The following is a 27,488-nucleotide window of genomic DNA, read 5'->3' on the forward strand; positions in this document are numbered from 1 at the left end:
CTATGCGTCGAAAAAAAGGACGGAAGAGGGTGGATGCTCTTGAAGTTAGACCTTGAGAAAGCCTATGATAGAGTACGATGGGATTTCTTAGCGGAGACTTTGGAGGCTGCGGGTCTCTCGGAGGGATGGAGGAGGAGGATAATGGAATGTGTATGCGATCCATCTATGTGTATATTGTGGAATGGGGAGAAGACGGATGCGTTCAAACCGGAGAGAGGGCTAAGGCAGGGAGACCCTTTGTCGCCATATTTGTTTGTGTTGTGCTTGGAGAGGTTGTGTCACCTTATTGAAGTAGCGGTCGGGAAAGGGGAGTGGAAGCCAATCGGGTTATCGCAAGGAGGTCCGAAAGTCTCACATATATGCTTCGCGGACGATTTAATTCTGTTTGCGGAGGCGTCGGTGGCTCAAGTGCGGGTAATAAGGAAGGTACTAGACACTTTTTGTATGGCGTCGGGTCAAAAAGTGAGTCTAGAGAAGTCTAAAATATTTTTTTCGGCGAACGTAAGCAGAGATATGGAAAGATTGATCACTGAAGAGAGTGGGATTGGATCCACACGGGAACTTGGGAAGTATCTTGGGATGCCAATCTTGCAAAAGAGGATCAATAAGGATACATTTGGCGAAGTTCTTGAGCGTGTGTCCGCAAGATTGGCGGGTTGGAAGAGTAAGACTTTGAGCTTGGCGGGAAGGATTACACTCACTAAATCGGTATTGTTTTCAATTCCGGTCCATGCTATGAGCACAATTCTGTTACCCGCGTCGACGCTAGAAAGCTTGGATAAGTTGTCGAGGTCTTTCTTGTGGGGAAGCACTACTGAGACGAGGAAGATTCACTTGTTATCGTGGGACAAGGTGTGTCAACCAAAGGCAAAAGGAGGACTGGGCCTGCGAAAATCAAAGGATATGAATCGGGCCTTACTTGCAAAAGTGGGCTGGAGGCTTTTAAACAATAAGGAAAGTTTATGGGCCCGAATCTTGAGGAAAAAATATAAGGTGGGAGAGCTGAGGGATAGCAGATGGCTTAAACCTAAGGGGACATGGTCTTCGACGTGGAGAAGCATCGGTGTTGGGTTGAGAGAAGTCGTCAGTCAAGGTATAGGGTGGGTGCCTGGGAATGGTAAATCAATTCGCTTTTGGGAGGATAGGTGGTTGTCGCAGGAACCGTTGCTAAATTGGGTTTCGGGGCTGCTACCAGTGGGAGAGAAAGACAAAAGTGCGGCAGATTACTGGATAGAAGGGACGGGCTGGAACAGGCGAAGGCTAGCTGAATTTCTACCGGTGAATTGGTTGCTAAGATTATATTCAGTGGTGTTACAAAGCTGGCCAGGAATAGAGGATAAAATCACTTGGATGGGGACGAAGAACGGTGGTTTTACGGTGAGATCAGCGTATACAGTGCTTACGGCGGAGCAGTTTGAAGGACAGTGTATGGCGCGTTTCTTTGACCGTATTTGGAAGGTAGTTGCACCGGAGAGGGTCCGTGTGTTTCTGTGGCTGGTGGGGAACCAAGTAATAATAACCAATGAGGAGAGGCTGCAGAGGCATATGGGAGATACGGATGTATGTCCGGTGTGTCGTGGAGCTACGGAGTCAATCATTCATGTACTGAGAGATTGTCCGGCGATGGTAGGGATATGGATACGACTAGTTCCGGAGAGAGAACGGCGACATTTCTTCGCCACAACTCTTTTGGAATGGTTATTTGAAAACCTAAGCATGAAGTCGGACTCGCGGGGAGAGAAGTGGCCAACTATGTTTGCTATGGCGTTGTGGTGGGGCTGGAAATGGAGGTGTGGAAATGTGTTTGGGGAACGAGGTCATTGTCGGGATAGGTTACGGTTTGTCAAAGACGTGGCGGAGGAGGTTGTTCAAGCACACTTGAAGGTGAAGAGAGGTGGTCCGACGGGAGATAGAGTGGAGAGGTTGATATCATGGACTAAACCGGAGGAAGGATGGGTGACGGTGAATACAGACGGTGCTTCGCGGGGAAACCCGGGTCTAGCAACGGCGGGAGGCGCTTTAAGGAACGAGACAGGTGAATGGTTAGGAGGATTTGCCTTGAATATAGGGTATTGTTCAGCCCCATTAGCGGAGTTGTGGGGGGTTTACTATGGTCTCTATCTAGCTTGGGAGGAAGGATCGAGACGGGTGATATTGGAGATAGACTCACGGTTGGTGGTGGGCTTTTTACAGTCAGGGGTGCCCGATTCGCATCCGCTGGCCTTCCTGGTACGATTGTGCCACGGCTTTATTACAAAGGACTGGTTAGTCCGGGTTACTCATGTGTATAGGGAAGCTAATCGCCTCGCGGATGGATTAGCGAACTATGCGTTTTCGTTACCACTTGGTTTTCACACTTTTGATGTATGTCCGGAGTGTGTAAAACCGGTGTTGTTAGAGGATAGGAGTGGAGTTGCGATCCCACGGCACGTTGGTGGTTAATTTTTTTGTATTGTTTCTGTTCTAATAAATTGAAGTGGACATTGTCCCCTTTTAACGACCAAAAAAAAATTCGCTACCAACTTCAAACCTCGATGGTTTTAATCTCTGAAACTTCCGACGACGGTTATAATGGCGGCGATCATCGAAACAAGAAACCTAAAGAAGAAGATAATCGAAACAAGAAACTGAAAGAAAAGGTTGTTAAAGTGTCGCTACCGATTCCAAACGAACTCATCTTACGTTGCTTCCTACTCGTTCGGAGATGTCACCACCCGTCGCTTTCCCTCGTCTGTAGTTCCTTCCATCGTCTCATGTCGAAGCTCTACGACGATCGCTTGCGTCTCGGCTACACAGAAAACGTTCTTTACGCCTACGTTGGATTCCCTCCTGTTGAAAACCCTAGCTGGTACATTCTCCATCGGAAACCCTATCGATACTTGCCTAACACGATTTCTTTAAAACTGTGCAAACTCGATTCCCTCCCTCCCATGCCTTGGAGATCTACTGTCGTCACTATCGGATCGGATATCTATGTCATCGGTGGACGCGTAATAAGCCATAGACGCGGAGATACATCCATAAGAGGTGGACGCACAGGCGAGCAACGCATCTCGGATGTGACGCACGAGTATCGCTCGCTCCCTAGTATGAAGGTGGCTCGCTGCCGTGCAGCCGCAGGTGTAATTGACGGAAAGATTTATGTGATCGGAGGGTGCAAGGTACGAGCTTCTGATTGGGTTGAAGTGTTTGATGTAAAGAAACAGAGTTGGAGTTCTGTGCCTGGTCCATACCCTAAAGCGTTTGAAAGAGAAGAGTTTCTGACATATGCGGTGATGAAGGAGAAGATATACTGTTTGGATCTTTTTAGCAATGTTCATATTTATGATCCCAAGGAAAGTAAATGGGAGTCTTGGGTTTCTGGAGCGTTGAGTTATTTTTGGAATGATTCGTCTTGTGTGATTGATAATTTGCTGTTTTGCAAGAATACAATAGTGCGGTTCCATGGATGGCGGCCAGTAAAAATATATGATCCAGAGCGGAAGGTTTGGTGTTTCTTGGAAGGTTTACAAGGTTTTCCAGAAAATATCTTTCTCGATGAATGTAAAATGGCTAATTTTGGTGGGAAGTTGCTGATTTTGGGCGCTGATGTGAGCCGGATTAGGGGGAATGACGGTAGGAAAAGAGAGATTTGGTGCATAGAGATTGCTTGGGAAAGAAAGGAAAATGGTAGATTTTGGGGGAAGGTCGAATCAGTCGCGGTTGTGCTTACACCAACAAAGACGTCTTCTGTTGATCCCTTTGTAGAACTGTTACGGTTTGATATGATACATTGGATGGTTTCTTGCAGGTATGCTTCTTTAGTACTGTTGATAATGAATTTGTTTAGAATTGTCTTTAGTTTCAAAGCTTAGTTTAGGTTTTCATGAAACTTGCAGGTGACGGATATTTATTAATTACATCTACTAAGATGAAGCAGAGTGGCTAAAGCTGTTATCTGAAGCCTCAAGAGTAACCATTTTGCATAATGTGAATTGTACATTTTATGAAAATACTCTTATGGATTTAGCCTTCTTTAGAACTTTTTTAAGCTGTAAAAAGTATTAGGCCATTCTATTTGCCTTTATACATTACTAGGAAACTTGTTGCAGTCTCACTATTGCAAGTTTTATCCGTTTGCTTTGGGATATGTTATCTTCCTCTGCAAGTAATCACAAACAAACACAACAAAACCCATTGTGGTTCAGGGATCTGTAGATGAAAAAACCGGTTTAGGTAAAAATAGTCTGGGACAGGGAGCAAAACGAATTGTTTTACTTTAACTGGTTATATGGATAGCTATTACAAAGACGAATAAGCTTTTATTAGAATAAAGTAAAACAAAGAAATGCATTGATAACGTTTTAAAAATGGGAAAATACTCTTTTAATATCACGAACAAAGCAATTGAATTCAACATTTGTTGTTGACGAATGACGCCATTGAAAGGAAATTAGGGTTTATAAGTAGAGAACAGAGAGACTTGTGAGTCACGTTGAGATATGTTTGACTCAACTTTTATAAATTCTTCAGTTAATGAATCTCTTTTTAAAGTAATAGAAAACAGAAAAATAAAAAAGCAGTGTAAACAAATGCATAATTTAAAATGAATTTCTTTTACTAATTTGTTTTTGGAGAAATTATATCTGTACATATTTTAACAAGTGGAAATATTGAAGTGAAGAAAAAAAGACACATTATAAAAAATAAAATAAAAGAGGAAAATGTATTAGAACGAGATTTAAAAGTGAGAGAAAAAATGTTTAAATACAAATTATCTTTTGGATATTTTATGATGAACAGTTTTTAAAATCGAAGTACTGTATCTGAATCTTGCGGCATCTTTTCAAAAATCGCATTCCTTAAATTCGCTCATGACTTCACACAATCAAACGGCGATGGCTGTCATCGCTGAAACTTCTTCGGACGACGGAGGCTCTAATGGCGGCGATCAAAACAAGAAACCTAAAGAAGTCGAGAAGAAACCGAAAGAAGAAGAGAATCGAAACAAGAAACTCAAAGAAAAGTTGTCGTTTTCTCTACCAATCCCAGACGATCTAACCCTAAGTTGCTTCGCACTCGTTCCAAGATGTCACTACCAAGCACTATCCCTCGTCTCAAGTAACTTCAGAGATATAATCTGGTCGCGGGATCTCTACGTCAAGCGCTCGGACCTCGGCCGTACCGAAAGCGTTCTTTATGCGTACATCAGATTATTTCCATTAGAGAAGCCTAGTTGGTACATTCTGCATCGTGAGCCCTATCGAAACTTGCGTAACACGGTTCCTTCAAGATTGACTCTAATCGATTCACTCCCTCCCATGCCTTTGGGAGCTGCTGTCGTCACAATCGGATCTGATATCTACGTAATCGGTGGACAAATCTGTGGAAGACCCTCAGCAGCTATGACTCTCATGGATTGCAAATCTCACAAGTATCGCTTGCTCCCGAGTATGCGAATGTCTCGCTTCCGCGCAGGTGCCGGAGTGGTTGACGGAAAGATTTATGTAATCGGAGGTTGTATGGTTCAACTGTTTTATTGGGTGGAAGTGTTCGATATAAAGAAACAGACTTGGAGTGGATTAGGGTTTCCGCTCTTACCTAAAGTGGAGACAGAGTACTTGACATATGAGGTGATGGGAAAGAAGATTTACCTTAGGGGTAAAATCTCGGCTTATGTTTTCGATCCAGAAACATTGGTGTTGGATCATGCATTGCTACTGGGAATACACTTTCCTACTGCGTGGCATGAGTCTTCTTGTGTGATAGATGATATGTTGTTTTGCATGAACCCACAATTGCTTTTGCGTAAGTATGGTCTGTTGGGAAGTCAACAAGGTCTAGTTGGTTTAGAAGGTTTACCAGATCATCCAATACTCGTATATTATCCGAAGCGGTACGTGAACAGAATGAGGTACTTGAAGGGTTTACAAGGTTTTCCTGCAAACATGTATCTCAAAGAGTGTAAATTGGCGAATTTTGGTGGAAACTTGGTGGTTTTGGGTACTAATCAGAGTCGGTTTAACAAGTGTAAAGGGAAAAAAGAGGTTTGGTGCGTAGAGATCTCTTTAGAAAGACGGGGAATCGATGATATTTGGGGCAAGGTTGTTGATTGGAGCAAGGTTGAATCAGTTGCGGTTGTGCTTACGCAGTTTAATTGCTCGCCTTCCATTGAGCTTTGTCGAACTGTTACTTTTGTCTCTCTAGCTTCAAGGCTTAGTTAGATTTTCATGAACTTGCAGGTGAATAATATTTATTACATTCTACTGTTTGAGCAGCTTGTTATTGGTCTGATAACAAAGATGAAGCAGAGTGGCGAAGAAGGCTCAAGAGTTACCTTTTTGCACAATTTGAATTGTACCGTACAACTCTTAAGCTGTAAATAAGGGTTTAGGCCATTGTTTTTGCCTTTATGCAATGTTTTTACTAAATTTGTTGAAATGCATCTTTAGCTAGCCATGTTTGAGGTTTTTTTTCGCAGTTTAACTTGGTCCCAAGTTATTTCTGTTTGCTTTTAGATAAATAATTCCTCCGCAAGTAATCACAATCAGATATTGAAAGTGTAAGACTCAAAACAGAACACAGAAACAGAGGATATATGAAGAAGAAAGAAGTTGAGATATGTTTTGGGCTCTCATATGTTTTAGGGTTTTTGTGAAGTTCCGTTTGCTTTTGGATATATCATATATATAATCATCAAATGACTTAAAATGTTCCATTGTGCTTCTAGAATATGAGAAAATGAAAAATTTGGTCCACAAATGTGAAAATGGTCTGGCCTCTGGGAGCAAAACGAATTTGGTTTACTTTAACGACCAGGTAGTCATGCATGGATGCGATTACAAAGACCAATAATTAAGCTTTATTAGAAGATAAAGAGAAAAAAAGAAAGATTAACGAGAGCTGACTTGATACAAGAATGACGAAAGCTTATGACTGAGTAATCAGATAAAGTAAAAGAGAGAGAAAGGAGTGACTAACTTGAGTCTTCTCTGTGTCAAGAGCCGTCTTGTATGATTGAGGATAAGTTGTTTTCTATTAATATTGATGAGTATGCATTAGTATATGTACTTTTGATGATGAAGAATTCAGAATTTTAGACATTTTCTTCAGCCTCATGATGCTTAATTAGTTAATTAGACTTTTATGAACTTGCAGGTGAAGGATCTACAGCTTGTTGGTCTGACAAAAAAGATTTAACTTGTCCTTTGTGACAATGTAAAGTTGCATTTTATATATAGAAGAAAAAAAATTAGCCTTGAAAACAATTCTTATTGCAGTAAAAAAGATATAGGCCATCATATCTTTAGGCTTTATAGTTTTATACAAAATGCTTACTAAACTTGTTGAAATGCATTTTTTAAGTTAGCCTTAGCCATGTTTAAGGGTTTTGAGCAGATTGCTTAATTAAGAAGGAAGCTATTAATATATCTTTTAGCCATAAGACTAACTAGTCCTTATCAACCTATCTTTGTAGCACAATGTGAAATTGCATTTTATAATAAGGGTTAATCTTCTTCTAGCCTTTGTACAATATTCTTACTAAATTTGTTGAAATGCATGCATCTTTAGAGTTAGCCATGTTTCTGGCCGGTTTTGAGCAGTAACATGGTGTCAAGTTATTTCTGTTTGCTTTTAGATATATAATTCATCAGAAAGTAATAATAATCAGATATTGACAGTGTAAGACAGATTAACCAAAGAAGAGAGTAACCGGATCAAGCAAAACAGATAAAACACATACAGACGTTGCAAATCCTGAGAATTAATGCCCTCTCAAGGTCCTTTTCGTAACATTAATTAAGGATAGCGATTACATAACATTTTTATTAAAACCTCTTATAATCCGGCCATCTTCTCCTTTTCTGATAAAATCCAGTAGACCTATACCTGCGTATTCGTTGTGGCCTAGCCACTTCCACAATGATGGATCCAACATTGACACATTTGCTGCGAGACTCTTCGACGTTGATTTGAGAACCGTCGATCTCATCCCCGTTCATATCCATAAGAGCATCTCTCAATATTGAATCGATGATTTCGCCATCAGAAAGTTCATTGTGAAGACACTTTGGATCAGTATCACATTCCAGACCGTGAACAAAACACTGGAACCCAATCTTTTTTCTTACTATAATCATTCATTTCCTTAATGGCATCTCTCATGGATTTCTCCTCCTCGAAAGTAACAAATCCAAATCTTCTTGATTTTCCAGTCACATGATCGTAAATGATCTGTTAAAACATTAAGAAGAAAAAAAATCAGTGATGAGAACTAAGAACTCCAACAAAAAAAAGGTTCATCTCAAGGCGTTTATAACGGACTTAAGAATCGATCACGTTGCCAAACTTTGAAAATATGTTCTTAAGATCGTTTCCATCAGTGTTCTGATCAAGACCACGAACAAAGCAAGTGAATTCAACATTTGAAGCCATTATATTGAATAAGATATAGTATCAAAGATAGAATATAATTTCTACGTAGAAAAGAAGAGACTACAGTAAGTATATATGGTTGAAAGAAGTTGAATCAATTTATAGAAAAGGTGATATACATCATTTAATGTTTTCCATTTTAGTTATTTATGCATTTCGTAATTGCTAGTCAATTTTAGTAATCTCTGTTTTCTTTTGGAACTAGTGAAACTACTAGATTACAACGACCATCGTAAATATCAGCGTTCAATATTTTTTGTTTGACTTTCATCTACAAATTTCCAGGTGAATTTATTTGAGAAATTATCGTAAATATTAAATAGTTTTGAATTTTTGTTATTGATAAAATAAATGGAAGTAGTAAAAAAAAATCTTAGGGCAAGCCCAAAACAAAATCACTCAAATCGAGATATTGTCATTTATACGGCTTTAAAGGCCCAGCCCAAAACAAAATTGTAGAAAAACAAAACTGTAGGTTCTACCGAGAATTGAACTCGGGTTACTGGATTCAGAGTCCAATGTCCTAACCGCTAGACCATAGAACCATTTATTACACATGTAACATATTATATATTTATACTTTTAACATTATCTTCTTCGAGCTGTTGCTCTATCTCTTTTTCATTTTACTTCTCCGTGCACTGTAAAATCATCTCTCTCAATTCTCCGACAACGTTGCTCTAATGCTTCGCCACTGCAACGTCACCTACACCTCATCGTTTTCCCTCATCTCCTCCTCTCTCCGCCGTCAAGACCATCCCGACGATTCACAAGATACAGTAATCCGTCGCCGGCACAATGCTAGATCCCTTTCTCTATACATCCGCCATAATCGAGACCTAAAGCTTAACAAAAACCGTAACGAATCTCAAGAATCCTTTGTTCCTCCTCCTCCGCGGCGAGATATTGACGGTGATGACCGATCCAAGCTACTTGAGCTCTCTCTTGTAACTAGAAGAACTCCACAATTTCCTGGTTCAATCTACGCTCAATCTGCTTCTGATGCTGATGTTGCTTCTTCTCTTCCTTCGCTTCGTAAATTTCTTGGGTCTGATGGTGATGACGATGGAGAGAGTGAGAGAGAGATGATAGATAAAGCGCTTGAGATTAGGAGGAAAGTGACGAAAGAGATTATCAAAGAGTCTTTGGTGAGGAAAGGTAGATTTGGGATTACGTATGCGACTAATGTGACTGATCGTTTGGGTGATTTCGTTGATCATGTTATGATTCAAGCTGCGGCATTGAAGCGGTTGCCGGAATTTTCAGAGTCGAGGTTCAATCTTCGCGCCAGGACTGTTATAGATGACTCCAATTTCGTGCCTCTTGTAAGGTCAAGCTCCTTCTTTTTGTGCTTTTTGGTGGTGTTTATTAGTGCCCATAAGGTGTTCGATGGTTTGTCTCTGAGAAACAATAGAATTTTTTTTAATTATGATTCTGAATTGTGCAGGTGGTTGAAGCACCATGAGTTTTCATATAATAGAATTGCGAAGATCATATGCATGTCAAAAGGAAATCTTGACTCCATAAGGATCATGATCGAGTGGCTGAAGACCATTCATGTGAAGGGTGAATTCATTGGAGTTGCGTTCTTGAGATCTGGGGACAACATCTTGCAACGTAGTCGTGAAGAACTGGACGAGATTGTTGAGTATCTTGAGAGCAATGGTGTGAGGAGGGATTGGATGGGATATGTTGTTGGGCGATGTCCGGAGTTGTTGTCTTTTAGCATGGAAGAAGTGAAAAGCCGTGTTGATTTCTTCTTGAAAATGGGTATGAATCAGAATGACTTCGGCACGATGGTTTATGATTATCCAAAGATAATTGGGTACTTCTCATTCGAAGAGATGGAGAAAAAGGTACTGAAAGCTGCTATATGTATTTTTTGACCCTCCAATGTTAGGGATCGTCGTTTGAGCTCATAAATGTGTTGCTTGCTTTCCTAAAACCAGATCAATTACCTGAAAGAGTTTGGCCTTAGCACAGAAGAAGTTGGGAGACTATTAGCCTTCAAGCCACACCTCATGGGATGCAGTATTGAAGAAAGATGGAAGCCTCTAGTCAAATATTTCTACTACCTTGGAATCCCCAAAGAAGGAATGAAAAGAATCCTTGTCGTGAAACCAATTCTTTACTGCATTGATTTGGAGAAGACAATCGCCCCAAAGGTAGTTGAACTTCGTTATAACTTATGAACTCCCTATACGTACACGCAGCAGATTTTATTAACTCAGCTTCTCTTGTGTTTTTAAAGGTAAGATTTTTGCAAGAGATGGGTATCCCTAATGAGGCCATTGGAAACATGTTAGTAAAGTTTCCTTCTTTACTTACAAACAGCCTCTACAAGAAAATCCGACCTGTGGTTAGTATTACTTCCTCTATGAACCAAAGAAAGATGTTCAATAGAATGTTATGTTGGTGTTACTCATAGGCCATAGCATATGATGATCCTGGAAACTGCGTCTGATACTGTATAAGTTGTGGTCGTACAGGTGATTTTTCTCTTAACCAGAGCCGGAGTAACCCAAAAGGATATCGGTAAAGTTATCGCAATGGATCCAGCCCTCCTTGGATGCAGCATAGGGACAAAGCTAGAACCCAACATGAGATACTATATATCATTGGGTATTCGATTTCATCAACTAGGCGAAATGATTGCTGATTTCCCGATGCTGCTTCGGTATAACGTTGATAATCTGCGTCCAAAATACCGTTACTTGCGAAGAACAATGATCCGTCCGCTTCAAGATCTCATTGAGTTTCCCAGGTACCAGACAATGATGATAAAATAATACCTTCAAACTGTAGCTTTTGAGTAACCATGAAGTAGTTACATGATACTTGTAACAGATTCTTTAGCTACTCACTGGAGCGTCGGATAATCCCAAGGCACACCATTATGGTTGAGAACAGAGTTAACTTCAAGCTCAGATACATGTTGGCTTGTACGGATGAAGAGTTTGAGAGGAGAGTGAGAGATAAAGTGGAGAGACGAGAGAGATTCGAAGCTGGTCTTGACTCCGAGGATTTGGAATGAGAACATCTTCGATAAGGAGATTGATTTGTCAGACTCTCCGGAAGAAGAATGAAGAGGATTTAGCATAATGAATAGTTCTGTACATAGTCTTGTACAGTTAACACAATTATAAACGAACGAATGTGTCAATTAGTCTTGGATCTTGATTATAAATATTAGAATGAGAATATTAGTTCTTTTATGTCCTAAGAGTATTCGAGAAAGCACTTTCACAGATTGTGTATCGCAGTATAGGCACTTAGCATGTCATGCAGAGTAAACTGTCATCAAGGAAACTGTCATCAAGGAAGCTGTCACGAGCACAACCCATATCCATCTCACTCGATTCCAATGCGACAGATCGGATTCCGTTTAATGAGACCAAGATCCACCTGCGTAACAAATGACAGTAACACAATAAGACCATTACTTTCCAAAGAAGCTGTAGTATAAACAAGTGTAAGATCTTGTACCTTGTGTCCAAACAGATCACGGATGTTGTCAATCTCGTATAAAATCATTGTTGGTCTGTTTATGAAACAAAACCAGAAGAATCAGCACTTTTGTTCGTAATCAAAATGTGTACCTGATGTCTAATTTTATCTTTTACTGTACCTTTCAAGAGAGAGACCCCATGCAATGACTCGAACATCCTCTGGGAGACCCATCGGTAGCAACATTTCTGGTCTGAACATGCCAGAGTTTCCAATTTCTACCCATTTCCCTAATCCTTCGTGGTAGCTGGAAATGACCGCAGATACAATATCTTCAGAGTCTGTTTATTTATTTTCGAATTTCAGAGATGATGATTTGTTCCAATTTACCTGAAAATCTCCATGCTTGGTTCGGTGTAAGGGTTGTAGGCAGGCTTGAAACGCAGCTTGGACATCCCTGTAAAAGCATAAACGCATATGCCTTCGTTTTCTCTTAAGCGACTTTGAAGTATCAAAATAAGCGCAAACGGGAGAGTAATAAAGCATTTACCTAAGCGTGAGAAGAAGTCCTGTAATACACCGATGAGATCACCCAATGTAAGGCCACGGTCACAGACCAACCCTGAGCAAAAGAGAGAAGGTGTATTTTCCACATTCTAACTTTGAATTTCCTCATATGTGACAACTAACTAGCTAGTGCAATTACCTTCAATCTGATGGAACTCTGCCAGATGGGTTCGGTCAACAGCCTCGTTTCTGAAGACACGGTCTATAGAAAAGTACTTCTTGGGAGTGAAAGGTTTCTACACCAAAAGATAAAATAAATTATACTACAGAAACAATGTTGTACAGCTTTTGAGACTTGGAAGGACAAAGTCAATATCAATATCTAGCCAGACCTTTGCAAGTGCATAAAGCATCCTAGATGAGGCCGCTGTTGTGTGGGTACGAAGGAGGTTTTTGTTTGCTTCCTCTCTTTTCCAATCATAATTATACCTGTACAATGGAAAAGACCATGATGAGAGATTACAAATTAGTTGACTACTATCGGAGGTAGTAAGCATAAAAAAAAAGTTGGTACCCTCTCGATCCATATCCACCAGACTCATGAACTTGTTTCACCCTCTCAACATAATCTTCTGGCAATTCCCTTGTAGTTGAAGGAGCTACAATCAAACATTCACATCATAAGCTTAAGAGTTAGATTGTCATTGAGATGTCATTAAGCAGCTAGGAAGAATGGTCCCAAAGATAAACTCAGTAACTGAGCATTCAAACATTGAACCTTTTAGAAAGAAGGTGTCATGAGAGTCACGAGCAGGATGCTGCTGAGGCTGGAACAGTGCATCGAAATTCCAGAAGCTACAAAGCATAGGAAAAAAGGTTAAGATCAACCAATGAACAGAAAGGAGGATACCCTTTGTAATCATGAAAAGCTGAAGGCCTCTAAACATGATTCCTGAATAAGGATGGATTGTGAAAAAGGTCGATAGAATTGCATGAGGTGCTTCGCTATATAGTATCAAAAGAGATTAACACATCCAATTGATAAAATACCTGCTCTCCACAAAGTTGTTTGTTGGCATCTCTTCAAATCTGTGACCACATAAGGCTGAAAATCACATTTTCCCGTAGCAGAAAAATGAAGAAATACTAGAAACATGGTAAAAGTCTCACCCCATCTGACGAAATATGTCTTTGAACTGCTTCCGTACCTGAAACACACAAGAAATTTTAAAAATTAACATGCTATTAGAAGCAATGGCTATTCCCATTTTCTGCAGCAGCAAAGATAACCATCAAGTAATTTCAGCCTAAGTTATACAAAAACGAAGACATGCTGAGCTTGAAGTAAAGGCATTCAACAATATGTTTTACATTTGAGTACCTTGAGAAGGGGGTGAAGATGTCCAGCATCAACAGGCTGTCATTTAGCATTGAAGTTATACTCCTTGAATTCTAGCTCTTTCCAGCTGCAGGTGGGTACCAATTTCCTCTTTTATTTGCAAGATACCAACAATATCATTAATAAGTTGCAAAAGAAAGGAGTAGTACACACTTTTGTAGATTTTCTCGTGACAAGTCGGTGGCAAAACTCATTCTTTTGGGAGCATAATTAGGACCTTTCTTTATGGAATAGCCCTTCCATACCCTAAGAAGAAAGGAGATAATCTTTAAATAATGTCCCCTAAAAGAAATAATTTACAAATGAAAAGTGTAGCTATTTACTTTTCTTCTATAAGTCTTCTGGTATTTTTGAGATAATTGAGACTTTCTTCGTCAAGTTCCTGAAGAGGAAAAAGAACAACTTAGTCAAATGAATTACAAAGCTGCATAAGAATTCTACAAAAATCTTTTGAAATAAGATGATACAAACCATTCCTTCCTGTATTTGTAAAAGCAAGTTCTTCACTTTATCTTCAACATGTTGAACCTACAACAAAATGGTTCAGAGCTAATGATGAAGACTAAATAGATGCAAACAAAAACTGCAAGAACAAGCAGGCAAATCACTGCATAAGCAAACATGTACAGACTACAGAGAGATACCTTCCTAGAGACTTGCTTTCCCCCTTCCACCCACTTGTTTTTTATAGCGTATATAGAGCCAATTCTGAATACAGAAGTCTTAGACTTCCAATCTGAAGGAGAAAGCTTTTTCTGAAACAGCAAGATTTTACACATCAAATCCATGATTTTACAAGTCATCATAATAATGTTGTTTCCATAATAATCACCTGGAGTTCTTCCTTGGATATGCTACCTTCTGCAGGAACAGCCAAGAAATAATGTACCTCTGGCGATCCTTCCGCCGCATATTTCTTCCCTTCATCAGTCAGAACCGATGATACCCGTTTAATGTTCTGCAGAAACAATGAAACAGCCACATTGTTTATGTATTAATCCTTGAAAACCTTAAATATGTGTAAAGACAAGAGATTCAAGAGTTCATAGCCATTCATGATCTCTTAAGCTAAATCTCTAAACCCCTTAAACCTAAACCTCACAATTGGCTAATTCCCTATTAACAACATATAGATCACTGATTCTATTTCTCCAAAAACCAAATTCAACTTGAGAATAGAACGGACAAGTGGTGGTACCTGACAATCGACGTAACCAAAAGCATGTAACCTCTTGATGACATTGACGACTTCGTCGTGGTTAAGGTTATGCTCATCGGAGAATTGACCGGAATCCGTGATCTCTTCGTTGTCCAGCAGATATCCTAGAACCGCCTCCTCCGCCATTTGTTCTCTTCCGGTAACCCTCGTATGAAGTCCGCCGTGAGTTTCTTTCAAAGAGCGGTGAGTTTCAGTTTTTGCCCTATTTCAAATAAAGAGTTTCGGTTAGGGTTAACCAGAAGTGAGTGTATAATTAATAAATTAAGGAATCTTGGGTCTTTTTAATCTCTAGCGATAAATTTGGGTCCTTAAATTGCAAATATGTTTTCTTCATCTCTTGACTCTAAACGACATCGTTTTTATTATGATTCTCAGTTTTCGGCTATTTGCATGGGAGTGCCACGTGGCATGTGGAGAAGTTGCCAGTGAACGAGTTATTCTCTCTACCTCAACGTCACTAAAACCGAATGCGAAAAGAATACAAACAAATAGCAAAAGCAGAGAAAAAAAAAACAGAGGATTCTCAGAGATCACGAGAGGAAGAAGAAGACGATGAGGAAGATGAAGCACTTGTCCTCCATTGCCAACGACGTCGTTCAGAGATGCTCACAGTATTTCTTCTCCCCCTGTCTATATACATATTTGCAGATCTATGTTTTCATTAATAGAAAGTGTAATTAAGATCATTGTTAACACTGAAATTATAGTTTAGATCATAAACAAAATCATGGAAGTACTTAACAGTTTTATTCGATTTCTTTTCCTTGGTGGTTAAGCCAAAAGATTAGCTAAACCGGTTAAAACTGATTACACCCGGTTTAGGATAGTTTTAATTTGTGAATTTTGTGATGATTGATGTTGTAGGGAACTAGAGACAACCATTGATGAATTAGTGGAAGAGTTTGAATGTCAATGGAAGCCAGGAAGTACGGAAGGTTCTTACTCGAAGAAGTTTGTGGAATTTTGCAACTCAAAGGTTACGAGTCGGGTTTGTGAAAACATACTTGAGAGGATAAAAGACGGTTCGTTTAGCCGTCTCACGTTCGATATGATGCTTGCTTGGCAACAACCTGACGCAGATGACAAGGAGTCTTATAGGGTATATACCTAATTCAAACTTGATATGAATCACTTAATTTCTTGGTTCTCAAGTCATTTATGCATGTTTTTTACTTGTGTTCAAAGGAAGCAGTAGGGAAAGAGAGTGAAGACAAGAGGATTCAGGCAACTCTATCTCCAGAGCAAGATGACATCTCTCTTTTTTATTCAGACATGATGCCGCTTCTCGTAAGCAATGTTTGTTGTTCGAACTGTGACATCGATTAACTTTTATATAAATAGTTTATAGTACCTCAACTTTTATATATCATGTGAAGGTTGATCATGAACCAAGTGTGGGTGCAGATGCATTTGTTTATTTAGGCTCAGTCATTCCTCTACCCGTGGATGTCATCAATGGAAGATACACATTTGAGACTCTAACTGCTCCGACAGGCTACCAACTTCACTTTCCGGCTTACGATATGTTCGTCAAAGAAATACACAAGTAATTCTTCTTATACATAGCATAGGTTGTTTCTAGGCTCAATATAAATAATGTCTTCTTTTCTTTCTAATTGATTTATTTTTGTATAATTTATGTGTATCAACAATCAAGGTGTATGAAGCATTTGCAAAAGCAAGCGAAGCCTAAAGGGGTCGAATTGGCGGATGATGAAATTATATTGCACGTTGAAGGAACAATGGCTTCACAGAGAGTGATTCGCCACATTAAAGAAACAAGCTGGCCAGGTTTGCATTCATTATTATTTCCTTATGTTATGTATGTGTCAAGTTTGATTCAAACTCATGGCAGCTAATTTCTCATCAAAATGTCGTGAATTTTGTAGGTAGGCTTACTTTGACAAACTATGCACTATACTTCGAAGCCGCAGGAATTATAAACTATGAAGATGCTATTAAGATAGATCTTTCCAAGGACAATGAAAAGTCTACAAAGCCTATGTCCACTGGTCCATTGGGTGCTCCTCTTTTTGACAACGCCATTGTCTACGAGTCTCCGGAATTGTAAGAATTTTTGCATAATTAAGGACGGTTCACTGCTTAACTATTACTTACATTAAGCTACCTAAATTGAGCCGAAAAAAAAAAAAAAGCTACCTAAATTGATTCACTTTAATTTATTTCTTCTACAGTTTTACGTCATACAGTAAAACCTTTATAAATTAATATTGTTGGGACCATGATATTTTATTAATTTATAGTGATATTAATTTATAGTGTAAATTAATATTTATTAATTTATAAAGAGATATGTTTTAATTTTTAAGATTTTAGAAAGAAATGAATTTATAAATTTTGTAGTTTTGGACTTGAAATTTTAATAGTTTGAAAAAACTTTTTCGAAAATAAATTAGACAATAGGATTACAAAGACTATGACAATAAGATTACAAAGACTATAGATGAATTTATTTATACAAACGATATACGTAAATTCAAATTTATGATTATTGACCTCAATTGTCGTATTTTAACAGCTATAAGACTATCGTAATGAAAATGATGCATATTCAAAAATTAAAAACTTACAGAAAATCTTGACTATTTTATGATACAGTTATAGAGATACTACACCACTATAATTTAAAACCACAATAGACCAATTGTTTTATTCAATAAAAGTTAAGACATATGTTCTAACGAAAATTCAATTTAATAAAAAAAATAACTAAAAGCATACCTTAGTATAACAACATATATATAAAAATAAATATATATATATATATATATTTATTTATATATATATATATATTTACATGATTATTAATTTAGGATATTAATGGGACCATATATTTACATAGAGATTCTAAAAAAATTATTATCTTATTATCTTATCGAATTTTGTCAAATTTTACATTGGCCCGACTTGGGACCGGACAATTTTATTAATTTATAGTGTTTATTAATTTATCGAGTATTAATTTTTAGAGGTTTGACTGTAATTATCAATGTCAATCATTAGACTATAACATGATAATTAATATTTCAAACCTCTCATTTTGCCATAGTGAGTAGCAATTTGACCATGACTTTATTGCATTTATATCCACGGGGACTGTAAGTTGTGAATAATTGACTTATTCACAACATATATATTTCCTGAATTTGGATTCAATTTTGCTTTGTAGAACACACAATTTATGTAACATGTTACCTCATTTGTGTATGACTTATGACATATAAATTTTCTTTTGATGCATTTTTAGTGAGGATGGAATTGTCATAGAGTTTCCAGAGATGACAAGCTCAACGAGACGAGATCACTGGCTTATGCTTATAAAGGAAATAACATTAATGCACAAGTTCTTGAGGAAATTTAATGTTGAGTCTCCCTTGCAAGCATGGGAAATCCATTCAAGAACAATCTTGGGAATAGTACGGTTGCACGCAGCCCGCGAAATGCTGAGAATCTCTCCCCCGGATCCAAAAAAGTTTTTAATATTTAGTTTATTTGAAGAAGTCCCAAAGGGAGACTACGTACTTGAAGAGCTCGCAGAGATTAGTCTAAAGATAGGCACTACAAGGAACCCGTGTAGTGCTAGCTCCATATTGAGGAATATGAACATGGATCAGCTTGGTGACATGATAAAAGAAGAGGGAGAAGATACATGTAAGGAGAAGGTGAAAGTGACTGATAAAGAAGAAATGCTTGCGTCTCTTGAAAGTGCAGTGAATCAATCGAGAGAAGAGGGAAAGGTTATTGAGGAGGCTAAAGCCACGACAGCGGAGCTCGAAGAAGAAGGGATTAGTGAAAGTGTAGCAGTTCTTATGGTAAGAAGATATTTTTTATGATGTGTTGTTTAATTTGTGGTGTATCAAACTGAAAATGATGAGGTATCTTGTAGGAGTTGATGAGGCCATTGCAAGATGCATTACCATGGTTCCAACAAGTGATTTATTGGGAAAGGCCGTCTCGTACACTGTTTGTTCTAGCCATTACTATTTTAACCGTCTACAAGTGAGTTTAGAGTAACATAAAGCAGATGAGTTAGTTCATGGATACATATATTAATCAAGAAACTAAACTTATCTTACAGGGAGTGGGTTGGTAAGGCTATAGCTGCTTGCTTAATATGGGTGGTGGCTAAAATGGCTCAGGCTAGACATAAGACGGTCCACACAAAAAGTGAAGATGCGGTAACAGTGAGCACTGAATCTGACCAAACAATGACCGAGAGCATTGTGTCGGCTCAGTATGGCTTAATAAGACTTCATCAGTTGATGCAACATGTCAACGTCACCATCCTGAAATTGCGGTCCATATATACCTCCAAGGCTAGCAAGGTAACTATAATGTTTATATCACGCCGCGCGATATTAATTGTTTTTGTTATTTCGAAAGTGTAGTCTCTCTTACTCTTGGTTGTAGCATGCAAGCATGGTGATGGCATCGATGCTAGTGTTGGCGAGCTTCTTCGCAGTGGTGCCATTCAAGTTGTTCATAATATTTGGTACAATATATTGCTTTGTAATGACATCGAGTGTCGGAAGATACATGAGCAATGATCAGAGCAACCGGAGAATGAAAGAGTGGTGGGATTCCATACCCATTGTACCCGTTCGTGTGCGTAACGCTTCGTCCAAGTAGTTCTTCACTTAGCGTGAGATACTAAAGCTACTAGAGAAAGAATGTATTTTAAACAGTTTTGTTTTGTAAAATATTTTCAAGCTTACGTTACTAGTATTTTATACTCCCTCTGTTACATAAAGAGTGTCGTTTTAAGGTTTTATTTTTGTTTCACAAAGAGTGTCGTTTTAGGTTTTCAATGCAAAATTTAATGATTTTTTATGTTTTATGACTATTAGTATTCTGCATATTGTTTTACTATTGGGCAGATTATGTTTAGGTATATAGTTAGAGCAACTCCAACCATAGAGCACCAAAACACCAAATTTTAACACCAAATTTGGTGTTTTGGTGTTCCATTTTTTTTTTTATCTCCAACCATAAACACCAAATCTCACACCAAAAATAAAACTTTTATTATTATATTATTAAATTTAAAATTCTCTTTATTTTTAATAGTTTGATAAATACTAATTATCTTTAAAACTGATTTATTTTATTTTAATTAATATAAGATTACAATCAATAAACTAAAAATAATAGAAAATACATTACATTGTACTAATTATCAGAATTAGTATATTCGGACCACAAGTGCTCAATTAAAGCATTTCGAAGTTCAATATGAGCTTCCCGGTCTTTGATTTGCCTGTGTCGAGCTAAGAATTCCTGAAAACGAGCATCATCGTGACCTGCTATTTCTACTTCTGCAGTTGAGACCTCGGCTCTTTCTTCAATTGTTGCATCAAGATCACGTTCATCCTCTACGATCATATTATGCATTATGATACAAGTTGTCATTATATCATGTAACACTTTCTTATTCCAGAAACGTGCTGGTCCAGCCACAATTGCGAATCTTGACTGCAATACTCCAAATGCACGTTCCACGTCTTTTCTACATGCTTCTTGCATCTTTGCAAATAATTTCTTTTTGGGACCACGTGGATCGTGAATTGTTTGAACAAGAGTAGACCATTTTGGATATATACCATCAGCTAGGTAATAACCCATATTATAATTTTTTCCATTAATGACATAATTAGCAGGTGGAGCAGTTCCTTCAGCTAGATTAGCAAAAAGATGAGATGCCTCTAGCACATTAATGTCATTATTAGATCCTGGTAGACCAAAATATGCATGCCAAATCCAAAGATCATAATCGGCTACAGCCTCTAGAATAATAGTAGGAGATCCACTACGACCAGCATATTATCCTCCCCAGGCTGTTGGGCAATTTTTCCATTTCCAATGCATACAATCTAAACTACCCAACATACCTAGAAATCCTCGACGTTCACCAATGTGGAGTAGTCGTGCAACATCGTTAGCATTAGGTGATCGAAGATAGTAGCTAGAAAACACCTCGACAACAGCACAACAAAATCGTTTCAAACTTTCTATAGCCGTAGACTCCCCTATTTTGATATACTCATCGGCGGAATCCGCTGGTAAACCGTATGCCAACATTCGAAATACAGCCGTTATTTTTTGTAAACCAGACAACCCAAGTTTACCGACACCATCTCTTCGTTGGACAAAGTAGTTGTCATGTCTTTGTATAGCAGCATAAATACGCAGAAACAAAGGACGACCCATCCGAAATCTTCGTCGGAACATCGACTCAGGAAACAAAGGATTATCAGCAAAATAATCGCTGAAAAGATTTCGAGCAGCATTTTCCCGATCACGGTTGATAACTATATGACCTGGAATAGATCCACCATGAGAACCCTCAGAGTGAAGTAGGCTTTGAGTGATAAGAAAATTGTTGTTTGCAGAAATTTGAGCTGCTGCCTGTTTTTCTATATCATCGTAATAATCATTATCTGAAGATGAAGAAGAAGAAGAAGAAGAAAATGGTATATGAGATGAACTACCGTAGTTGAAATTCATATTTTTATGAGAAGAAAAAATATGATGGTGATATTAATGTTTTCTTAATCTGTGTGCAAAACTCTAAAATGACACTCTTTGTGAAACAGAGGGAGTAATAAATAAAAAATAGCATTAATATATTTCTTTTTCTTTCTATGGAACGTTATAATAAAATTTATAAAACAATTGATCGAATTATTCGTCAATAATTTATATATTTTTGTCTTCTTCGGAACAAATAAAGTAGTATTCTATCTGTTTCTTAATTAATCTATTTTCTAGGAAAAGTTATTAGATTTCTTAAGTAATATTTATTAATTATTATTGATGAATTGTAAATTTCAAAATAAAATAGTTGAATACTATTGCCTATTGGTTTAGAATTGTAAAAAACTGTAAATCACAAAAAATAATGCGTTTATAGTGAACTTTTCATATATTTTTATAATACTATATATGAAAAAATTTAAGAATATATTATTTAGGAACATAGTGAATAGTATTTTATTTTTAAATTAAATCGTTGAGTCAGTTGAAACGAATACTAAAAACTCGGTAAAACAACGAATATTAATATGTTTTTTTTATAAACATTAAATGTTTGAAATCTAAACATATACTTTTGTGACTTATTTTATTTTGACAAAAGCTCATTTATTTATCAAGGAGTACTAGATATCTCAACTTAAATTATTTTGACAAAAGCTCATTTTTTATTTTGAGTCAACATTTGTCATACTAGGACTACAAAATAAAATTGTATGGAAACAAATTTGTGTTTTGACTTTTGTTTCATTAATTGTTGAGTTTGACCCATCATATTTATAAGACTTATGTAAGCAAGAACATCAAAAATGATCTACAACCAAACTGAAAAAAAAAAAAGAGGGAAACAAAAATATTATAAGAGAAGAAGTTAGATATCTACGGAAAATGAAAAGCAAGAAATCTTCAGATGCTTATGGAACATATTTTCTTCTGATATCAACCATTTTCTTGCTTTTCATCTCACGTAAGTCATTTGGTTCATAATATTCAAATACAAAAACTGATATTTGTGATGGTGGACGATCTTTGAATGTATGGTTATGCTTTTTTTATATATAATATCAATTACAGGACAAGCAAATTCGTACCAAATGCTCATATGTTTAGATCTAAATATATCATGTGCCGAGTGCAAAAAACAGTGCGACGAGACAAGTTATGGAGGAATATGTTTAAATGGAGGCAGAACTTGTTGTTGCAAAAAAAGTCCTCCACCATCATATTATGATCCCCCTGGCCCTTCTCCATAATCATATCATTTTGGATTTGCTCAAACATATCATATTTATAGCTTGAAAGGGAAAAGAATCAGCAAAATAAAGTTATTTCATAATAAATTTTTATTTATTTACAAATCTCACATTCATAAAGTCAAATTATATCGAAATTTTCTTAACACGAGCAAATAAGATTTGCGCTAAATTTTACAGTCAAATTGTAGTTTAATTGTCAAAGCCACATGGATTTTTTTGCGTATGCCATAATCGTGGCTTAAATGTGGCTAAAGAGCTATAAATACATCATGTAATCCGTGACTCAAATTTACATTTTAGGAGCCATAGATAGTTCGTGACTTTATGATGAATTAGCTATGGATAGACTATCTGGGATAGTGCATGATTAAATTTTATCAGAGCCACATATTAGCCAAGATATAGAAAGATAATGTACCATGGATACACACTTTAAATTTGATATTTAATCAAAGAAAATAATGTTAGTGATTATATGACCAAAGAATTTCTACAACTTGTCACGCTGGCCATTTCGTGTCATATGTTTGATACGTAAGCTCAAATCAAATTGTTGGCAAAAGAAAAAACTAAAGCAACAAAACAAAAATCGGAAGTAATTAATATTATTGTTCAAATAATAAATCTATATATACATTTTTGGATCACAATTAGCAAATAAATCCTGAAGTTGAGAAGTATTTACAATGACATGCCATTAGCATTAATTATTTAGATTTGTTTAATTTAAGTAAATATTTTTAATTGAAATTCATTTCTCATATATTTAGCAAAAGTTTCTACAAAATCTTTCCTTATCTATTTAAGTAAAGATTTTGAAATCAAATATGTTCTCAACAATTTACCAAAAATCTCTACACAATCTTTTTTAAAAATCTCGACTTAGTTAACTTCTGATTTTTATCTGCAAAAAAAAAAATTAATTGTAACGAGTGATGTAAAAATCGGGAATGTTGATACTACAATTTCTTCTACTTTTTTTTTTCATATAATGCAAATTATTTTTTAGGGATATTTTCTTAAAACTTCTAAACAAAACAAAGGGTTTCAAAAGATAGCTTCCCTTTTGGCGGGTCGACCCGCAAACCCGCAACTCTCTACGGGCTTATCCGCATGAACCTGCGACCCGTAGTGGATAAAAATATTATTCAAAAAAAATAACAAATGATGTTTAATTTTACGGGACGGGGTTATATGGTGCAACGGGTTTAGATCAATATTAATATTAAACAATATACTATGGATGAAATCCTAGAATTAAAAATCAAAATTTAATTATAAATCAGAAACACTAAACAAAATAAACAATATTAACAAAACAAATACAACTTAAAACTTTGCAAAATAATTTTTTAGTTATAAAAAAATCGACCCGCGGTGTACCACGGGGTAAAATCTAGATTTGGAAGTTTAAGGAAGAAAAATCTTTTTTAAAAAATAATAGCTCCGCGGTGTACCGCAAGAAAAATTTTTCTCCTAAACTGAGGCAAGAAGAAGAAGAAAGTCAAATGTCGTTTAAGTGTATATATAAATATCCCATTTAAACCTAAAACACAATTAATATACTCAAAACTATTAATATAGATATATGGATGGTACATTTATAAAATAAGTCGAAATATTATATTATACTCTCTACTAATAAACAAAACTAATTATATTTAGATTTTTAAAAAAAAAATTATAGTCCCGCGGTGTACCGCGGGTTCAAATCTAGTTAGTTACATTTTTTAACGAGAAAATGGTGAAACAGCTCCAATTTCAGTAGAACATCTATTCCATATTTCATTAGTTTTGGAAAACCGCTTAGAACTAAAACGTTTGAGTTGATATATTTGAAAAAATAATCGCATCCATTCCGTGTGACATTCCTTTCCAGCTCTCACTATCCCCCGACAACAATCCCTTGAAACACTTTTGTTCTGAATAATATCAGCTAACACTTCTACGGTACATTGATATGGGACGTCCATCTTTTTACTGCAATTCTTAAGATAATCTATTTGTTTTTTTGAATATTTACGACCAACATTTTCGTTATAATCGTCCGATGTTGGTGACATTGCAATCATCCCATCAAACTCGTCGTCTGAAATGAGTAGTGGCTCGTCATTATCGCCTTCTATGGCCAAAGTTGGATGAGAAAACGATAGCAAAACCATGATTAAAGAATATATCATGAAAATGGTTTTAGTCTCCATTTTAAAGTATTTTGATGTTTTCTTAATTGGTATTCTTTGTTTTTATGCCACCAATGAGGATTTCTGTGTGTATTTATAGTGTCGAATGTTCATTAATGTTATTATTTAGTAACTTCTTATTGGTGAAAAATAACATTTTTCTTTCTTTATCTCTCACCAACAATATCTTATTAGTTATCAACATAATTTACATCGTTTGACGTTTTACACCGTTTATAAATATATTTCGTTTAATGTATTTCAGTTTATGAAAATATGAAATAAGTTGAATAAAAAATCTTAAGTGTGTCATAGATAGAAAACTGGGCTTTAAGTCCCTCTATATGTGCATTTTAATTTTTAAGCTTCATTGTAGTAAATTTACTGTTTGCATTCGGATGAAGTTTGCAAAGAAATTGAAGAAAAAAAAATACAAGAGCAATGAAATAAATTATTTCAAATAACTCTACCAAACCTATTTTATGAAACCCCTTGCTATCAGTAAACACTAAACATGCACCATTTTTTGTAAATATGAAAATATATGGGTGTATTATCTATTTAATACGGATCACTAAAACAAGGGGTTAGTTTGGTAAGGAGAAAAAACATAACAAAAACAGCCAAGGTGAACCAAGCTGATATTACACTAACACCAAACCAAGATTTGTTTATAGAGATTGGTTTCATACCTTCATTAATTAGAAAACCAAAAATCAAAATTGAACCGAATTGAACCAATTTTAGTGTATCTAAACCAAACAAACAGAAAGTTATTAGAATTTTATATTAGAGAAATTGCCACTTATAGCCCCAAATCAAGTTTTTGGGACAAGAATAGCACTCAAAAGTTTATTGGATAAAAATAGCACCTTATTTTTTATTTTTTAAATTAATAAATAATTATAAATAGATACAAAAATCACAAATTCATCGTTAATATTTTCCAGCCAAAACAAAATCCAGTCAAAATTTTCCCACAAAAAAAATTTCCGTCAAAATTTTCCGCCAAAATATTTTCCGCTCCCGAAAAAAAAAATTATCGTCAAAATTTTCCCGCCAAAAATAATTCCGTCCGCTTTTTCCGCAAAAAAAATCCAAGAAATTCAGGAAGGATTCCACGAAATTTAGAAAAAATTTTATGTAATTTAGGAAGGCTTTCACGATTCGTGAAACCATTCCTGAATTACGTGGAATCCTTCCTGAAATTCATGAATTCATGAAATCCTTCCTAATTACGTGGAATCCTTCATGAGTTTCATTGAATCCTTCCTAAATTTCGTGCAATCCTTCCAGGACTCATTTCCTGAAATTCAAGGAATCCTTCCTGAATTTATTGATATCCTTCCTGAATTTCGTGGATTTTTTTGGTGGGAAAAATTAGACCGGATTTTTTTTGCGGGAAAATGTTGAAAAAAAAATTTTGACGGGAAAATTTTGGTGGGAAAATATTTTTACGTTGCGGAAATTTTTTGGCGGGAAAAATAAATTTTGGCGGGAAATTTCTAATTTTATTTATTTATTTATTTTAATTGAACTAATTATTCATATTTAATTAAAGTTTATAGTGCTATTTGTGGAACTTTTCAAATGTAGTGCTATTTTTGGAAGAAAAATTTATTTTAGTGCTATTTTTGTCAATCTCCCTTTATATTATTTAAATTAAAAAAATTTGTTTTTAATTATATATATATACTGTATTTACAATAAATATATTCATATTAGATAAATATAATATAAACTAAAATCTTTATTTTTATTTATAAATTTATCTAGTCATGGTAATATGCAGTGCAAATATAAAAAGAAAATCACCCAGCGTAGAAACTTTTAATTATTTCAACAGTTCTTTAAATTACATTCACAAATCCTTCAATTCCTCATCTTCAAATGATGTGACATATTTTTACCGATTCGTTCATAGAAACAGAGAGAAACAAATATGACAGATCAAAATAAAGCATTTGGTTGGGCGGCCAACGAAAGATCGGAAGATCGACGGTGGATGAGAGATCTCGGGATTACGAGATCGAGTTGAATATATTTCCTTATTATTATTAGGAAAGTTAACATTTGTGTATATCTTTTTATTGTTAAATAGGTAGATTTACTATTATTATAAATGTAAAGAACTTGCTATGCAAGTAATATCTTTGTATAAATAAGCCTATTGGCTAATGAATAAATTGAGAGAAACTATTCCACTTTTAAGGTTTCCTCCAAACTTATCATGGTATCAGAGTCTTGATTCTATTCCTATGAGGTAAGGTTTTGTTTGCTTCCGCTACTACAAAATAGAAAAAAAAAAAACCAAAAAAAAAAAAGAGAAGAAGAAGAAGAAAGAGACGTGATCCTCTCCTCTTGGTGGATTGTCATGTGTTTATACCGGTCATTGATTGGCTACATTGATTTTCTAGCAAAGTTGCTAGTTTTTTTGAAGAACAAGACACTTGATCATGAACATGAATCTAGTGGTTTTGTTCAGTTTCGGTAACAATGATGCTTTTCTCGCC

General features: G+C 36.2%; 7 protein-coding genes, 1 non-coding gene and 1 pseudogene across 9 annotated transcripts; 5 read left to right on the top strand and 4 right to left on the bottom strand.

Moving 5' to 3' along the window:
* The first annotated feature begins 2,515 nt into the window (after nt 1-2,515).
* On the top strand, nt 2,516-3,763 carry LOC9316460 (putative F-box/kelch-repeat protein At2g21680). The gene is given in 2 exon segments (XM_021027330.1): nt 2,516-3,737; nt 3,740-3,763. Coding segments are annotated over 2 exon segments (1,227 nt in total). The 5' UTR covers nt 2,516-2,534.
* Nucleotides 3,764-4,877: 1,114 nt separating this feature from the next.
* LOC9314633 (putative F-box/kelch-repeat protein At2g21680) lies at nt 4,878-6,203 on the top strand. The gene has a single exon (XM_002878520.2). The coding sequence runs from the start codon at nt 4,878-4,880 to the stop codon at nt 6,201-6,203; it is 1,326 nt and encodes a 441-aa protein (XP_002878566.1).
* Nucleotides 6,204-7,899: 1,696 nt separating this feature from the next.
* Nucleotides 7,900-8,426, bottom strand: LOC9314634 (glycine-rich RNA-binding protein 8). The gene is given in 2 exon segments (XM_021030151.1): nt 7,900-8,214; nt 8,305-8,426. Coding segments are annotated over 2 exon segments (264 nt in total). The 5' UTR covers nt 8,416-8,426; the 3' UTR covers nt 7,900-8,061.
* A 462-nt stretch (nt 8,427-8,888) lies between these two features.
* On the bottom strand, nt 8,889-8,960 carry TRNAQ-CUG. The gene has a single exon. It is a non-coding gene; the product is annotated as a tRNA-Gln (tRNA).
* Nucleotides 8,961-9,012: 52 nt separating this feature from the next.
* Nucleotides 9,013-11,638, top strand: LOC9316461 (transcription termination factor MTERF2, chloroplastic). 2 transcript variants are annotated; one of them, XM_002878521.2, is made up of 6 exons: nt 9,013-9,745; nt 9,863-10,271; nt 10,365-10,580; nt 10,667-10,774; nt 10,905-11,179; nt 11,263-11,638. In XM_002878521.2, exons 1-6 carry the CDS (start codon nt 9,099-9,101, stop codon nt 11,447-11,449), a joined length of 1,842 nt encoding a protein of 613 aa, XP_002878567.1. In that variant the 5' UTR covers nt 9,013-9,098; the 3' UTR covers nt 11,450-11,638. The 2 variants fall into 2 exon arrangements, with proteins under 2 accessions (XP_002878567.1, XP_020884330.1); XM_021028671.1 differs by having other exon boundaries at nt 11,243-11,395.
* Nucleotides 11,571-15,139, bottom strand: LOC9314635 (annotated as a pseudogene).
* A 163-nt stretch (nt 15,140-15,302) lies between these two features.
* Nucleotides 15,303-19,700, top strand: LOC9316462. The gene is given in 11 exon segments (XM_021028670.1): nt 15,303-15,486; nt 15,489-15,598; nt 15,852-16,086; nt 16,173-16,274; nt 16,364-16,533; nt 16,645-16,778; nt 16,877-17,054; nt 18,256-18,820; nt 18,895-19,007; nt 19,087-19,333; nt 19,419-19,700. Coding segments are annotated over 11 exon segments (2,208 nt in total). The 5' UTR covers nt 15,303-15,351; the 3' UTR covers nt 19,638-19,700.
* Nucleotides 19,701-22,136: 2,436 nt separating this feature from the next.
* Nucleotides 22,137-22,897, top strand: LOC9314636 (putative defensin-like protein 79). The gene is made up of 2 exons (XM_002878523.2): nt 22,137-22,506; nt 22,614-22,897. The coding sequence occupies exons 1-2, from the start codon at nt 22,428-22,430 to the stop codon at nt 22,790-22,792; spliced, it is 258 nt and encodes an 85-aa protein (XP_002878569.1). The 5' UTR covers nt 22,137-22,427; the 3' UTR covers nt 22,793-22,897.
* A 1,621-nt stretch (nt 22,898-24,518) lies between these two features.
* Nucleotides 24,519-25,202, bottom strand: LOC9314637. Its single transcript, XM_002880349.2, has one exon. It carries the CDS (start codon nt 24,994-24,996, stop codon nt 24,526-24,528), a length of 471 nt encoding a protein of 156 aa, XP_002880395.1. The 5' UTR covers nt 24,997-25,202; the 3' UTR covers nt 24,519-24,525.
* Nucleotides 25,203-27,488: the final 2,286 nt, after the last annotated feature.

The sequence above is a fragment of the Arabidopsis lyrata genome (genome assembly GCF_000004255.2).
Source record: "Arabidopsis lyrata subsp. lyrata unplaced genomic scaffold ARALYscaffold_4, whole genome shotgun sequence".
Taxonomy (NCBI): Eukaryota; Viridiplantae; Streptophyta; class Magnoliopsida; order Brassicales; family Brassicaceae; genus Arabidopsis; species Arabidopsis lyrata.